The 17,248-nt window shown below is 34.8% G+C and overlaps 1 protein-coding gene across 8 annotated transcripts in view; it reads left to right on the top strand.

Moving 5' to 3' along the window:
- SATB1 (SATB homeobox 1) overlaps positions 1-11,220 on the top strand; it is a 113,234-nt gene extending 102,014 nt beyond the window's left edge. For 6 of the 8 annotated variants that reach the window (XM_039348851.1, XM_039348852.1, XM_039348850.1 and 3 more), the window contains 3 exons: positions 1,511-1,714; positions 2,292-2,387; positions 9,510-11,220. In XM_039348851.1, the coding sequence (XP_039204785.1) occupies positions 1,511-1,714; positions 2,292-2,387; positions 9,510-10,016 (807 nt within the window). In that variant the 3' untranslated portion in view covers positions 10,017-11,220. The remainder of the gene's footprint in view (positions 1-1,510; positions 1,715-2,291; positions 2,388-9,509) is intronic. The other 2 variants (XM_039348853.1, XM_039348857.1) reach the window with 1 other exon arrangement.
- The last annotated feature ends 6,028 nt before the right edge of the window (positions 11,221-17,248 follow it).

Raw genomic sequence — 17,248 nt, 5'->3', positions numbered from 1 at the left:
CCTTGCTTACTCTACAAGTTCCATACAAAAAAGGTGCCGGAATTCCATTCTGGGCGTTCTATGAGAAAAAAAAGCAACATATGTATAAACCCACACCCTTATAAGTTTATAAGTAACATATAAATATTAATCACTGTCCATCTTGAATAGATAACGCACACTGTTCTACTATTCTATGGAATGTTTCTACTTGGCACTAAAACTAAGATATTTATTTACATTTTTATTTCTGATACTTGGCAGTTCCCAGGGTCTTTTCAGTGGTTGCTCATACCATTTATCACTGTGTTTTATCTACAATTTATAAACATCTAGAATGTTTTATACTATCAATAGAAAACTATACTATCAAGATTTTCATTGATTTTTTGTTAATGGTTGTTACAGTTTAATCTGTGGATTAAACAGGATTTGTTCTTGTGTTTTAGTTTTTTATTACATTGTAAATTGTCTTAAAGGCTTGGTCTTCATAAGTAGTATTTAAAAATAGAACCTTAATATTAACAATACTTTTAAACTATTCTATAATTAAAACATTCTAGCATTTAAACCTAAATTGCCATGGACAATTATGTATCAGTTTCGTGTTTGTCTTGAGGCAATAGATTGATAAAGCTAAACATTGGTGTTCTTTGTCATGTTTGCTCAGTTTAAATATAAAATATAAAAAAATAATGTTATTGATATAATTTAAGATTAACATTTGCTAGAGTTCTCTTGGGACAATTTTTTGGCATACTTTCAAGCTTGCTTTTTACTAGAATATATCTGGGTTAAAGCAGGTGCTTTTATACATAGTTTGCATGGATATGCAACATTGTTGAAAAATATGATTTTGTTCATATAATCCTTAAAATAATAAATTTAATTTGCAATTTTTTTTTCAAAACCAGAAGATCTGAATTGGCTTGAACAGTATCAACATGTTTGATTTGTCTGCAGAAGCCCTCTGAGCCCTTAACAAGAAAGTACTCAGTAATGTTTCTCTGTAATGTTTCTTCAAATAGGTTGTATATTATATGATTAATATGAACTAGGTCTCTACTCAGGTTAGAGATAGGATACATTATCTAATTTTGAATTAAAGAATAATGTCATGATTCTTTTTTAAAAAAAATATGTAATACAAGTATGTTTTCCCCCTATCATACAGATATAGACTTAGATAAAAATCAGCAGTAGAGATACTATAGTAGACTGAACTCAAATAGCATGTTTTCTTTTCTTGTATCCTTAAATAATGAGGAGCTGCAGTTGCTTTCTCTTAACAACAGTTCAAAGTTTTCTTAATCTAGATATTTGTATATAGGTTGGTAAAAGTTCATGTTAAGTTTATAAACTTTTTTTTCCTATGAAATGTTTATAAGATTTTCAAGAAGAACAATGAAGTGAGATTGGGAAGAGATGTTCATCTTGTTCTCAATTTATTCAGTTGCTTCCAAGTAAAGCGCCTTGTGGCACCTAAATTTTTTATAAAGTTGCCTAATATTTTGCTGATCATTGTCTTAAGGGCTGGCTCTGCGAACTCTTGCGTTGGAAAGAAGATCCCTCACCTGAGAACAGAACTCTGTGGGAGAATCTGTCAATGATCCGGAGGTTCCTCAGTCTTCCTCAGCCTGAACGAGATGCCATTTATGAACAAGAAAGCAATGCAGTTCATCACCATGGCGACAGACCTTCTCACATTATTCACGTTCCAGCAGAGCAAATTCAGGTTAGTTTACTTTGACCAATTCATTTTAGGAGTAAGAAAACAAAACAATTTATTCTTAAGAGAAAACCATTCTCTTTCTTCTTGTTTTGTTAAATAGAAATGTTTTAGCATGAATTAAAACACTCATCCTCAGTAGAATATGTGACTTTTTTCTCAATACAAAGGCGTTTGTAAAAACTAATTTTAGAAGCTCTCTATTAGCAGATCTTCCATGTTCTGTTTTCAAAGTTCTTTTTAAACTTAAAAAATAATGGGTACATGCAAAAATTGCATAAAAGTGGGCTCACTAATAGAATATTGTATGTGCAGTTTCCAGCACTTTTTATACCAACAATTGGGTGGACTACTAAAAGTGATAACATTTTTTTTTTAAAAAATGGTGCATATACACACCTCTCACATGTCATAATCCATAAATGCATAATGCTTAGCTATTGTAGGTGTCATAGCTTTAAAATAAGTTCAGAGATTTATTTAAGCACAAAGAATAGGAATAGATTTGAAGCCAATTTTCTCATCCTACTTATCCTCAATTTGAAACTTAGGATGAGTCAATGTTTGTTTGTTTTTCCTTTAGAGCCCCTCTCCCACCGCCCTTGGGAAAGGAGAGCATAGAGGCGCTTTCTTACCTGCCCTGCTGACCACTGGACCTTGGCTGGGTGCTGCTCCTCAGGTGAGCTGGCACAAGATTAATGTGTAGGAGAGTTATGGAGAGGTTTTAGAACTTGATCCAGCTGTTTCCTTCCATTTATAAACAGATCAGAGTAAATTGCCTTTTTTAGGAATAGGTGAAGCTTAATTTTATTGTAACCCATCATGACAATGTCTTTAAAGGGCAAGTTTTAAAAACAAATTAAAAATAAATTGTGTCTTTTTAAAGTCCATTCTATTTAAAATTGGACTTTTTTTCTCTATGGAGATTCTCAGTCATCCAGGTCAGAGTTATGCCAAAGATGCTTTTTCATGAGGTAACTGGACTTTCTTGTTTTTCTTCGAAGATGTTTCAATTCTCATTCAAGAAGCTTCTTCAGCTCTGATTGGATGGTGAAATATGGGAAGATTTTTATACTTCTTGCAGACAGCTGCTCATTTGCATTCTTTTAGAGCAGACATGTCAAAACTCGCGATGTCACATGATGCTGCACAACATATCACGACTTTTTCCCCATTGCCGGCAATGGGGTGGGTGTGGGTTTGTTGTGATGCATCCAGCCTGTGGGCCGGCAATTTTACATGCCTGTTTTAGAGAATTGTTGAGGCTATCTGTGTGGTCAGGGTCATCTGAATAATGCAAATGGATGTGGAGCCTTCTTGGAACTGTTGAAAAGACTTTGTTGTAGACAGGAGATAGATGATACAGTGAGCCATGTGCCGATCTGTATATTGGGGAAACAAAACAACCACACCATAGGAGAACAAACCCATCAGAACAAGATTCAGCAGTACATCTGCATTTAAATGACAAGGAGTATAAAAACTCTTCCATTCCACACCATCCAGTTAGAGCTGAAAAAGCTTCTTGGATGAGAAGTGAAACATCTTCAAAGAAAAACAAGAAAGTCCAGTTGCCTTGTGAAAAAGCAATTTTTGGACTTTTTTTCTCTTTTTTTACAAGTAATGGAGAGTTACCTCATTACCCTAAGATTTTCAATCATGTATTATATTATAAAAGCTATTTATAACGCTTATCAGAAAGTCATTTATAGTTTTTCAAAAGTTAGCATGTAAAGCAAATGAAGCAATTGGATAGTGGTTGATCAAAACTGTAAAAGTGAAGTAGCTTACAATAAGTGATTTAGCCAAATATGGTAAACAAATAATTATATTACAAAGTGTTACTGCAAATGCCGGAAATTATACATTTGAATACACTTACCATTTGTAGAAATAGAAGGAAATAATTATGTAGCAATGTATTTCCAAGATCTATCCAACAGTTAGTAAAATTTCATTGATTTTTGTAGGTAAGACTAATATCTGCAACCTTTAAACATATTTGTTTAAAATAAATCCCTATTAAAATTAGTAGGTACCACTTCTAGTAATCATGGATGGGCACATTATTTATTTAATTATGCATTTTTATATCCCACTTCATATTCAAGGCATTCAATTTAAGAGTATAAATTAAAACATGAACATCAGTTAAAATTATAACTAATCCAACTCAAAATGCATGACAAAAAATCCAGTTTTGCTTGGTTTTGAGTATTAGCATAAAAACTAAAAAAAGTTGCTCAAATACACAAGACTCTGCCCTCATAATGTATAGTACTAGTAACTATTCTCAGCAGATTTTATGTTTTATACAAATAGAGATATATGTTAATGCAGAAGTTTTCATCAAAAATTAGAACTTGTGACGCTCCAGTTTTTATGAGCCCCAACCAGTTTAGCCAATAGACAGCAATATTGCAACATTGAACTCAGAAGCATTAAGCCAGCCACACATGTCCTGGTCAAGTGTTATGCTATTTGTCCAAAATAAAGAAGTGTCTTACTTGATACTAGAAGAGTATCAAGTAGAAGAGTTCTAGAATTATTAATTTCATATAAATACTTTATATTTTATTATATATGTGTCCCAGATTTTGTCCAAGTTTCTCAAAGTAGCTTCTTGGTAGTGTAACATTGTTTTATATCCACACACACACACAAACACATGCACACACACACACACACACACACAAAGAGAGAGAGAGACAGACAGTCCTGAGATAGATTAAACTTCATAAACTTTCTGACTCTAGTTGGCACTATCAGCACTGTCATACAAACACTCTCTTAACAATTGTAAATAAGAATAAATGTTAACATACAAAATATGCAACTGTCCTTTTTAAAAAAATAACTTCATTTATTTAAATGTCCTTTTATTCTGTTCCCTATCACAGAATATTTTGGAGGTTATTGATTATATTCTCATTGTTAATTGTTGTTCAGTGTAAGACTAGTAGTAAACAAAATATTTTTTTCTTTTTGGTAAAAGTGGTGTGTACTGTTTATTTTAGAGATTTAACTAGCTAAAGGTTCAGGACCAATCTGCCAATTGAAGTGTAATATACAACCAAGTGTGCTTTGCTTACAGTAATTTATCCAATATACAAGGTAGAAATGAAGTTCTATTACTTTTGAGAACTATGTACTGCAGTTGTGAGAAGAACTAAACATCAAATTAAACAATTAGCTTACAGATACTGATTTTGGTTCTTCGCAATAATTTGAATAATGATAGCTTCCATACAAGCAAAGGGACAATGAGGATACCCAGTGAGCATGCTCTGACAATTGGCAGCTTCCTTCACTGTCAATGTTTATACATTCAGACTGAACATCTCTAGAAGAAAATGTATTGCTGGTGAATTTTGCATAGTTAGGCTTCCCCAGCAAGTGTAATCTATTCTTTTAAACCATTTTAAAGTATAGGCCATTTTAATTAGTTATTCCTCTTTCACATAGCAGAATTGGTATTTTTTCAAACTAAACAAAAAGTCCTAGAACAGTGGTTGCGAACCTATGGTATGCGTGCCTGAGGTGGTACTCAGAGCCCTCTCTGTGGGCACATGTGCCATGCCCCGGAAATGGCAACTGATCCTCTTCAACCAGCCACCCGCTAACTCGCCGAGGTCCCACGTGGCCAGATGCATCCCGGCATGGCTGGTTTCCCTCCTCCCCATCCCATTCCTCTTGGCCTCTCATGCTCTCCATTTCCTGGGCACAACCCACTTCATCGCCTCCCCAACTGTCAGCCGGCCGTCCAGCTCAGAGGTGGCTTCTCTGAACTGCTGGTGGCAGGCTGCAGAGCCCCAGAGTGTGCTGTTTGACGGGCTGGCAGGCTGTGGCTGCTGACAGACACTGTCGACCCCCATGCACTTGCTGGCCTCTGTGTGCGAGGGCCGATGGTGTCGGGCAACAGCTGCCCTGCCTCGCCTTGCCCTTTGACAATGGCACTCCCGCCCTGCCTCACCATGCCTCGCCTCACCCCACAGGACGAGCCTCTTGCCCATCACCCCATCTGCCAGAGACCCCCTGGATCTCCCCCAACCCTGCCTGGCCCCCACAGCCATCCCTCCCCATGAGCAACATCGAGGTGACCACACCCACCTTGGCCACACCCATGCAGTCTGCCATGACCACCACAGCCATGCCCATCCAGTGGGCCATGCCCATCTGGCACCCGGCAATAAATAAATAGGTTTTGGGTTGCAGTTTGGGCACTCGGTCTCTAAAAGGTTCACCATCACTGCCCTAGAAATTTGATGTGGAACAATTTGGAAGCTGATGGAGGTTTTATGCTTCATGTTCATCATCTTTCTCTTCCATTCAATCCTGTCCAATTCTTAAAAATTGTTTGGACAAGTTACTAGAGTTTTTTTAATTTTTCAAAAGTGATTGTCCATTGTCTCCTTTCAAAGACTAAGCAAAAGTAATTGGCCCAAGGTCACCCAGCTGGCTTTATGCCTAAAGCAGAACTAGAACTCACCGTCTCCCAATTTCTAATCTGATACCTTTACTTTTACTACAAATTGGCTATTTTATCAACTTAATTACACAGGGTTTTTTCTTTTTTTTCTTTTTTGATAAAGTGGCTTGAAATACATAGGTGCAAGTTATTTGAAGTTTGCAAGAATTCAAAAAATGAATGCAGAATTTGATTTATACTGTGTACTAAAATTTGTTTGAATTATATTTTATTTATTTATTAAATGTATATGCATCCCATCTCATTAATCCAAGTGACTCCGTATAGCTACAATAAAATAAAAGCATAGGTATAAAAACATTAAAATCAAGATTAGAAAATCACTCAATTTGCCACATCCAGAATAGCATGACCCTATCAGAGCTCCAAGGTCCAGGTTTTAAGGCCAAAAGACCAGAGGCAGATCTTTCCTGAGGAGACAAAATATTCAAGAAGCTGGGTGCCAAGGTAGAGAAGACTTCATCAGTTGAAATGCCTTGACTGATGGAATCCAAAGAAGGCCCATTCTGCCAGTTCAAATAAGTCAAGTCAGTTCCATTGAGGAAGAACGTGTTTCAGATAACCTAATTCCATGCCATTAAGATTTTAAAAGGTAATAATCAATCCTTGAATTGGACCCAGAAGCAAACCATCAAATAATGTAGCTTGCATAAAGCAGTGTTATATGTGCTACCCTAGAGGCCTCCAGAACTGTCTGAGTTACTGCTTTCTTACTAGCTATAGTTTCCAAATACTCTTCAAGGGTAGCCTAATGTAGAACATATTGTGGTAATTCAACTGAGAGTTGACTAGGGAATGAGTGCAGGGCCTTGTGATCCATGAAAAGGTGCAACTGGTGCACAACACAAAGACTCTCCAAGACATAACTGCTACTTGCTCTGAGCTGGACTCGTGAATCTAGGAAAAACCCTAGATTGCACATGGCATGTACAAATACAAAGACGTATCTGCAACATTGTTTTAGAATCATAATGATAGAATGGAACATTAAGTCAGAAAGTCCTAATACCTTCCTTATATACTTAAAAAGTTATATTCTATCCCCCTCAATTATTTCTAAGAACACACTCAGTTCTCTCCTCATAAAAGACTATCACTGCTTCCCCATTGACTTTGCTTGTCAGAAGATTACAAAATGGGATCACATGACCCTGGGATATTGCAAGTTTCATAAATGTCAGTTACCAAGCATATGAATTTTGATCATTTCACCATGGGGATATCATAAGTGTGAAAAACAGTCATAAGTCACTTTTTTCAGTGCTATTATAACTTTACATATCACTAAACAAGTGGTTGTAAATCAAGGACTACCTATACTGGGATTTATTTATTTATTTTAATTGAAAAATCTTCTGCTGATAAAATCTAAAATAGCATTTGCTTCTTAGCAGTTACTTCATACCACTAACTCATATTTAGCTTGGGACCAGAACTAAAATTCCAGAATTATTTTCATACTTGCCATTAACTGACCCAAATATGCCCTCCACACCTCTATGTTTTACATTTGTTTCCTAATTGAAAAACTTTTCATTTGCCTTAATTTTGCCATTTTCAACTTATTTCTCTTACATATAAGGATCATTTTGAATTTTGCTTCTCTAGTTTAACGTGTCTCACTCAGTGATGTGTCATCTGTACATTTGACGGTTTATCTTTACCTCTTCTTCTGTATTATAAACAAAAAATTCTGAAGAGTATCAATCCAAAATCTAAAATACTTTGATAAGACACTGTTGATGAGCACTCTCTCAATATAGTTTTCAAGATGACTGTGAGTCCACATCACATATAATCCAGTCCTAGGCTATCAATCAGAATATTTTGTTACAATTTATCAAACATCTTGATGAAATTAATATACCTGTGCAGCATTCTGATAGTATCCAATAATATGAAACAAGATTAGTCTAGGACTTTTTTTCTTGACAAATCCATGCTGATTTTTTAGTAATGACTGCATTTTTCCCAAGCATTAAAAGATCAGTTATGATCTGGTACAGAATGGTCCTCAATAAGGATATAAGACCAAGTTCTCTCTAGTTCCTAACATTACAGAATAACAGAGTTGGAAGGGACTTGGAGGCTTCTAGTCCAATCCTCTATTAAAGCAGGAAACCTTATACCATTCTGGACAAATGGCTGTTGAATCACTTCTTAAAGCCTCCAGTAATGGAGCATTCACAACTTCTGGAGGCAAGCCATTCCACTAATCGTTCTCACTCACAGGAAATTTGTCTTAAATTCCATGTCAGATCTCTGTTAAGCTTCCATTCATTTCTTCTTGTCTTGCCTCAGGTACATTGAAGAATAGGTTAAACCCCCCCTTTTCTGTGACAGCCCCTCAAATATTGAAAGACTGCTATCATGTCATCCCTAGTCCTTTTCTTTGTTAGACTAGACATTCTCAGTTCCTACCACCATTCATTGTATAATTTAGCTTCCATTCCCCTAATATCTTTGTTGCTCTTCTCTGCATTCCTTCTAGAGTCTCAATATCTTTTTGGGTCGTGCTGACCAAAACTGGATACATTATTCCAAGTATAGTCTTACCAGTGCAGTATAAAATGGTACTAACACTTCACATGATCTTGATACTATCCCTTTCTTGATGTAACCTAGAACTGCATTGATTTTTATGGTACCTGCAACATGTTGCTGGTTCATACTTAAGGGATTGTCCACTAGGAATGCTAGATCTCTCTCACAGTTATGCCGTTGAGGCAGGTACCACCTATTCTATATCTGTGCATTTGGTTTTTCTTGCCAAAAGTAAGTGTAAAACCTTACACTTTTCTCATCACTGAATTGCATTGTGTTGAATAAGGCCTTTTTGTTGATAGGACATTTTGTTGGATAAGGATTCCTTCATTCCTCTTTTAAAAATAATGTGACTCCATCCGGTCATCTGCAATTCCTTGTTAGAATCAGATGACATTTTCAAGCAATAGTACTCTTTCAATGGAAAAAATATAGGCAGTCCTCAATTTAGGATTATTTGTTTAATGATGGTTCAAAGTTATAATGATGCTGAAAAAAGTGACTTACAATGTTCTCAAATTTGGAACTGTTGTACCACCCCCACAATCATGTGATAATGATTTGGACACTTGGCAACCAGTGTTCATTAAAAACAATTGCAGCATCTTGTGGATGAGTGATCCCAATTTGCAACCTTCCCATCCAGCTTTCAACAAACAAAGTCATTGAGGAAAGCCGAATTTATTTCATGATCATGTAATTCACTTTTTTTAACAGAAGAACTTTTCTCAATTTGTGTTCTTAACTTTTTCTTTCATTGTCTATCAGCAACAGCAGCAGCAGTCCCAGCAACAGCCACCCCAGCAGCAGGCCCAGCAGCAGCAGCAGCAGCCCCCACCTCCAGGTCCCAGATTACCCCCAAGACAGCCAACAGTAGCATCACCAGCTGAATCTGAGGATGAAAATCGTCAGAAGAATCGTCCACGAACAAAAATTTCTATAGAAGCTCTGGGTATTCTTCAGAGTTTTATTCAAGATGTAGGCCTGTATCCGGATGAAGAAGCAATCCAGACTCTGTCAGCCCAGCTCGACCTACCAAAATACACAATTATTAAGTTCTTTCAGAACCAGCGATACTATGTCAAACACCATGGAAAGCTGAAAGATAACTCAGGCTTAGAAGTAGATGTGGCAGAATATAAGGAAGATGAGTTACTTAAGGATTTGGAAGAGAGTGTCCAAGACAAAAGTACGAACACACTTTTTTCAGTTAAATTAGAAGATGAGTTATCAGTAGAAGGGAACACTGACTGTAACACTGTATTGAAAGACTGATAAAAATAGTATTTATTCAACAGCATCTCTGCTTACTAATAAAAAGAAAAATCCATCCTGTATACTGTCATCAACCTCTTTTGTCATTGTTTGGCCTATGAATCTTCCAAAACTTGCACAAAAGTTGAAAAAAAAAGGATAATACAGACTGCACTAGATATTTTACAAACTGCTTCAGTGATAGAAATGAAGCATTGAAGATTGTTTCATATTAATTTGTGTTCACTGGGTACATCAACATGTATCCAATAAGCATGATATCTGTGGATTGTTTTTCTTCTTATTGTTGTTGTTATTATTCTAGAGCTTTCAGACAAGCATTACTTTGTGACTTACTGTTTTTATTTTTTCCCAGTTATTGTTAACACTCCACACTTGATCTATGAAAGCTTAACATTTATTTAAGTAAAAGATAAAAGAAGAGTTAGTTACTCTTGCTCTATTGTATGTTACAAAAGAACTATAGACTGTGAAATGCAGTTTAAAGTTCACATATGCCAACAAATGCCTTGTATTATATGGCACTGCCGTAACTCAGATTTTTTTTTCAAAAGTAAGAAGTCACTGTATCTTTTTCATTTTCATTTGTTATACGAATTTTTGAAAGCAAAATGTGAATCATGGTTTTTCCCATTATTTATTTGTAGATCTTTAAATATCATATTGTAATTAATTTTAGAAGTTTCCGTTAAATGTAATATTGCTTCTCTTGTTACCATATTGGGTTTTTTTTCTATTTATAAGTGTATTTTGATGGGCAGTAAAACAAAGTGTCTTAAAAGTTTTAAATAGAAAAAAATGTGCTTTACACAGTTGCCTATAAAAAGTGCTCTATGTTATCCAAGCAATTCATACTATAAGCTTCACTCTTATTGTTGTATGCAATTTTTACTATCATGCAAATAAGCTTAGGTAAATCAAACTAATAGATCACCTTAGAAACTTATGCAATTAATGTGAAAATAATTGATGTTTGCAATGTGTCTTCCTTTGGTTTACAATCAATTTTAAAGCTACAGCTGTATAAATTTTCTGTATAAAGGTGTATTTCTTTTTTATGAGTTTATTGCTATGAAAACACCAGTTATTTTGTTACAGCTGGCTGTTTTTATAAGTGTATCACAATTTTCTTTATGCAGAAATGTTCTGACTAGGAGTGGTTATTGACTGTAACTACACAATTAAAATTGTTTGTATGGTATGATATGGTAAGTTTTGTGTGCATTTGTGTATCTTATAGAAACAACACAAAAAAGTGTGTTGGACTTTTTATTAATTATCTTAAAACATCATTTTTAATCACCTTAGCAACAACTTATATTCTGGATTTTTAATTATCCCAAACTATGAAACTGAAAAGATGCTTTTCAGAAACTCAGTTTTACTGTAAAAATTATAACCTGTCTCGTCTTGGTTTTAAAAGTTGCCTGGCAGACAAAGATAGCAGGATATTATTGAGTCAAAAGGCTATCAGGCAAAAACATATTTACAGTTCCTGGCAGTAATGCACTTATAATGAATGCAGCTGGTTTTGTTTTACAATATTTAAATTTATGATAACATTGATTCTTACACTAACATATACACAGTTTAAGATAACCATTAGGAGACACAAACAAAAGAGGAAGGATATACAGTTCTTTGGTAGGTAAGATTTTATTTAATAAACTTTAATAATGATGTTGATAAAAAAATTATAGGGTTTTGATTTCACATTTCATGTTCAGGCTTGTAAAAGCTGATGTGATGATGCAAAAGGATACTAAGGGATGTATGGCTTAAAAAAATAAAAGCATATTAAGTCCATAAATTCCATTAAAACGTTTAAATGGAAATTTAAAGTAATTATATTGCAAGGCTCATAATTATTACTGTGTTTATGACTACAATAATTCTTGAAGAAGTTACATTTTGGACTATATACTATGTTTTATAAAAGATAAGTAGTTTTCACTGCTGTTGAAACTTATTTCCAATTTACTAGCAGCACTAGTATGATGTATGGCCAGCAAATTCAAATGCTTGAGCATTAGATTGTGGAGAGCTAGCTTAGTGTTAGTAAAACAAACCACCCAAAATGTCATATTAATATATTCTCCGATTTTTGACTTGCCAGTACAGCTAACAGAAATGGCAAACCTCTATATGCTTTAGATGAACTATAATTTAATGTGTCACCCAGTTCTTAAACTGTGTTTGATCTTAACCATGGTTTGCTCAAACCAATTGATAGCTTATGATTTGAAATTGGCTTCTATTGCCAATCAATAAGATGAATCAGCTTGACACTAGAATGATAAGACAAATCATAAAACAAGGAAAATACATTTACAGTTGCATGTGTTTTTGGCAACTTGACTAATAATTAAGAGGTTTAATTAAGTCTATGAAAAAAAGCTACTAAGTAAGAAGGCTAGTTTTAGTTGTTTTTAGGAATTAGCTTCACATATATCTATATGTAAGAATGAATGGGAACACAGTTCACCAAACTAAATGTCTTGCTGGTTATTTGTATCAAAATGTCCCACTTATAATGCTATTTGGTTGCATTTTGAGGCAACAAAAGTCAAAATGGCTTGAGTGATTTGTTAGAGCAAATCTGAAAATCACAAGTGTCTATATAATTTTTTTTCCTTTGGCTAATTTTAGGACACTTGATTGTTTGCATGGATTTCCATTTCATTTTCTCATATATTCCTAGGTTGAAAAATTAACCTTAGGTTTGTCTAGAGTTCCCATTGTTTCTGCAATCCATAAGTCAATCCAGTCCCAAAGCTTTAAACAAGTGGAACATTTGAAAGAATGATTCTTGAAGTGACAAAGTTTTCTTCATGCTTGTTTTCTTTTGAGTTGTAAACATTTGAAAATATTTTTGACTTCAAAAGATTTATCATATCCTTAGAACAATTATGCACACCAATTGCCAAGTGCCTGAAGTACAATCACATGTTCATGGGGTTGGAGAAGTAGTTGTAACTGCAAAATTAGGTCATAAGTAGCCTTTTAAAAGTCCATCTTAATTTCAAATGGTCAGTAAATTAAAAACTACCTGTACTTCCTTCCTCCACTTTGTGTCACTAATGGTCAATAATTTGCCATAAAACTTTAGCATTACAGTTTGGTGGGGGGATGCTGGGAACCATTACAACATGGGAAAGGGACTATATTCTGCAAGTTGCTTTAAACCTGAAGGAAATGTTCTATGACTCAAAAAAAAATCACACTGATTGAAAACTAGTCATTAGTGCTGTGCTCCTATATAAATTGCTTGGAGGCCTCATTTATGACGATGTATTTAAGGTAACACAAAGCTTGCATTGAACAATAAAATAAAATTGTGTGTTTAATACTGAGAAGACAGATCTCCTACAAAACAAATTTCAGTTCATATTTCTTTCTCATTTATGTAACTGTAGTCTATGACATCCAGGATGAGAGAACTCCAGCTTTAAATAATTTAGCGGGGAGGGAGAGACAGAAGACAGTTTAGCCGATTGTGATTGGTAGACAACATTGCATAACACTTCAGTTAGTGGTTGACAGCTCCAAATAGAACAGAAATATCCTGTCTTGAAGGTTTGAAGGGCAAGACTTCTGTTTCTGCACTGTACTATTTGATTCTGTTTTCCAACAATTAACATAGCAGTGACATAGCTTATAAACACATTGTCAGTACAAATGTTAAATCTTTAAATTATTATTGATTTAATTTTGACATAATACAAGTGGTTCTTAACTTTTAGCCTTCTATAATGTGTTATTTCAAAAGGGTTAGATTTAATTTGGGAATATTGTCCAATGGCTGGAATCCAAATATTAAAACATCCTTAGTTTTAAAAAAAAAGTTTACTAAGAGGTGATAAGAAAAATTTAGTCTAAAATAAAATGCAATTACTTAATCAAAATTTAGACTTCCTATATGAAATGTTCTAAATTAAAATTCTGACCAATTTCTTATTGGACAAAATTCTCAAGTGTTTTTTAATCATTTTATTGCTTTTAAAATAATAACATAAAAAAACTAAAAGGAGCAAAACACAAAAATACTGCAAATTGCAGTAAAATGCTTAAGAAGTGCTTTAAAAAGATGAAAAAATTGAAAAAATAAAGTATAATATGTTGTCACAGTAAACAGTTACAGTTCTATATATAATTACCTAATTCAAACATGATATAAGTGTATTTTTGTGTATGTGTATTACACTTGCTATCCTGCTTTTTTAGCCTGTATTTTGTATAAATGAGTCCCATATTTCATTATGTTTATCCATGAAAATTCCATTTCTATAGGCAGTCTGTTCATAGGTATCAAATGTAATCTGTTCTTCAGTTCATTGAGTAAATGGGTCCATAGATTTATCTTTTCAATGTGGGAATATCAGTCTTTTAACTATAAGAAGTGCACATACAATCAATTTACACTGTCCAGTTGTCAGATTCCATGTACTAGAGATGTAATTCAGAAAAAATATTATCTTCTGAAAATTAAAAGTTTTGTTGCATACATTCTTCCCAGACTTAGTAAGTATAGGACATGACATGTGTTTTAAGGAAGCATTGTCCTTACAAATCCAACAAAATGCTGTCCTAGACATTCCTTTTCTATACAGATATAATGAAATCCAATACATTCTAAATATTAGTTATAATTTAATGTTTATGTCATCTTGCTATAGAAGTTAAAACTCTTCTATTGTCTAGGAACCTCTAATTCTTTATACTACTTATCTTATAACATCTGCATATCACTTAGATTTATTGATAATAAATATCTATAAAAACTAATAGTAGGGTTTTCTAAGTTTAAAAGTTTTAAGCAGTTGTGTTGGTATATCAATTATCTCAGAAGCTGAAATCACTGCTGTCCACACAATATTGTTAACATGCTGTAGCTGAAAATAATAACACTGAGTTATATCTGATAGATTTTCTCTCAGAACAGTATATGTTTAAAATTCATCCTCATCATCTATCAATTTGTCTAAGTCAATATCCCTGCTTTTATCCCATTTTTTCCATATCACAATTTTTTTCCAACTTTTAATGCTGTATTACTTCATAAAGTCAATTTAAATTCCATAGTTTTCTAACTTGATATTACTGTTTATGGAGATGGAAGGAAAGGGAAGGGAAGGAAGAATTTTTGATGCTCAATGCCAGATTCTCATAAAGAAACTTAAAGAGGAAGCTGGCAGGAAGTCAGAAGCCACTCTCACTCTTTCTGCATTTTTGCTCATCCTTGGTTCTTCTGTTTCTCTGTATAAGTAAGAAATAACTCTGAAAGAATGACTCAGTAGTGCACAGGTTGTTTAGTGAACTATTAAATTCAGAATCAGGGAACCCTCTTAGACTTCACGTATATATTAGGAAAGGGTTTATCAGTTTGGTAACAGAACCAATTTATTTTGTTGCTTAAGATCTATGAACCAAGAGACCAATCACTCTCTATCAGCCCAACCCATTTTACAAGCTGGTTGTTGTGAGGAAAATAGGAAGAAGAAAGAGTACTAGCTATATTTTCCACCTTGAGTTATTTATAAACATGAATAAAAATGGTACAAAAATAAATAAATAAATTTTATTGCTGTAATGACCAGAAGAACCAACTCGCTGATGTTGATGGGTGTATATTAAACATAAAAATGGAGTAATATGCAGAGAAAAAAATATACGACCATGTATATGACATTTATATGACATATTTGGTCTTGCCAAGTTGCCAGTACTTAACATCTAATTCCTCACCCAAGTCTGACCAAAGAAGGATTGTACCTTCTACCTTGTAAAGCATTGCTTAGTTACTGGAAAGAATATGATTACAAGTTCACATGTATACTAAAATTTCCAGTGTGAGGGGCGGATTATTCAAAAGCAGATACATAGTCTTCACATTTGGAGAGAGTTTTCCAAGTAAACAATAGGTGATGAGCAGAATATTCAAATTGCTGCTTTTTTTACCTCCCTATTTCCAGGATGAAATAGTGAAAAACAAGTCTCCAGAAGGATTAATCAAATTTTCTTGTTAGCCTTCCACGCAATAGGAAGTGAGATGTTCTTGAGAGTGCAAGGGTTCTCAAAGTGGTAGACTAATAGCAGTTTTAGGTTCAGGTCACCAGAAGCATTGCCATCTAGAACACATGATGATTGTGATCATGATCATGATCATGATCACAATCATGATGATGATGATGATCATGATGATGGTAAACTGCCTGGCATTTTCTTCCAATAAAGCCCTGTTTATCCACATTGAATATTTACATGTACTAAAATTGAAGGAGAACGTGCAGCATAACTAGATTTGCAAGATTCTGTTATTATAGCTAATCTTAATAAAATAGTTTTAGCCTTCTTATGAAGGCTAAATTTCCTAGTCTATTTTACCTAGTGGGTTTGACAGGTCATTTAGCAGTTAAAGCCAGTTTGAGAGATAAATTTCATATTTCTGCTAGGTCAGCAATTTTATATTGAAGTTCTTTAAGAACTCTCAGATGGATGTATCATGATGTTGCTAGGTAATTTCTTCAAGATATCATAGAATATCTTCTTTTATTATTTTATTATCTTCCACTTATTGTGTCAAATCCAAATGACAATTTTTCATTGACAAGTATGCAGTAGTCCACAACATTTGCCTGTCAGTCTATAACAGAGCTTTTCAACCAGTGATACGGGTACCACCTTGGTATATTGGCACCTGGCAAGTGGTACGCGACTATCCTAGAAAAGTGGTAGTGGAGGAGGGGAATGAGCTAAACTAGTGACAGCACCGCACAAGCTTGAGCGACAGATAACTGGAACTGCAGGGCTGTCAGGGCTCAACGGAAGTGCTAGGATCAGTGCCGCTTTCCAGCTGATCGGCGCTTCTTTGGGGATCAGGGATCAGTGGAAGCACCAGGATCAGCGCCAGGCTCCAGCTGGAGCTTAGCACTGATCCTGGTGCTTCTGCTGAGCCCTGAAGAAGCACCAATCAGCTGGAAAGCAGCACTGATCCTGGCACTTCTGCTGAGCCAAGAAGCGCCGATCAGCTGGAATGTTGCAGCATCTCCAGAGTCTTGGGATTTACATTCAGATGCTTGGCAACTGATTCATATTTATGACGGTCACAGTGTCCCAGGGTCATGTGAAGTGACCAAAACCTGGGGAATAAAAACCAAACACCCCCCTCGGACAGGAGGAAGAGTGCCGCTGGGTGGGCAGGCAGGTGTCTTGCTCGGCTGTGGCTTGGAGGG

The sequence above is a fragment of the Crotalus tigris genome, unplaced genomic scaffold, assembly GCF_016545835.1.
Source record: "Crotalus tigris isolate CLP2741 ecotype Arizona unplaced genomic scaffold, ASM1654583v1 scf7180000018184.2832721, whole genome shotgun sequence".
In the NCBI taxonomy this organism is placed as follows: domain Eukaryota; kingdom Metazoa; phylum Chordata; class Lepidosauria; order Squamata; family Viperidae; genus Crotalus; species Crotalus tigris.
This window is presented reverse-complemented; position numbering and strand designations above follow the sequence as displayed.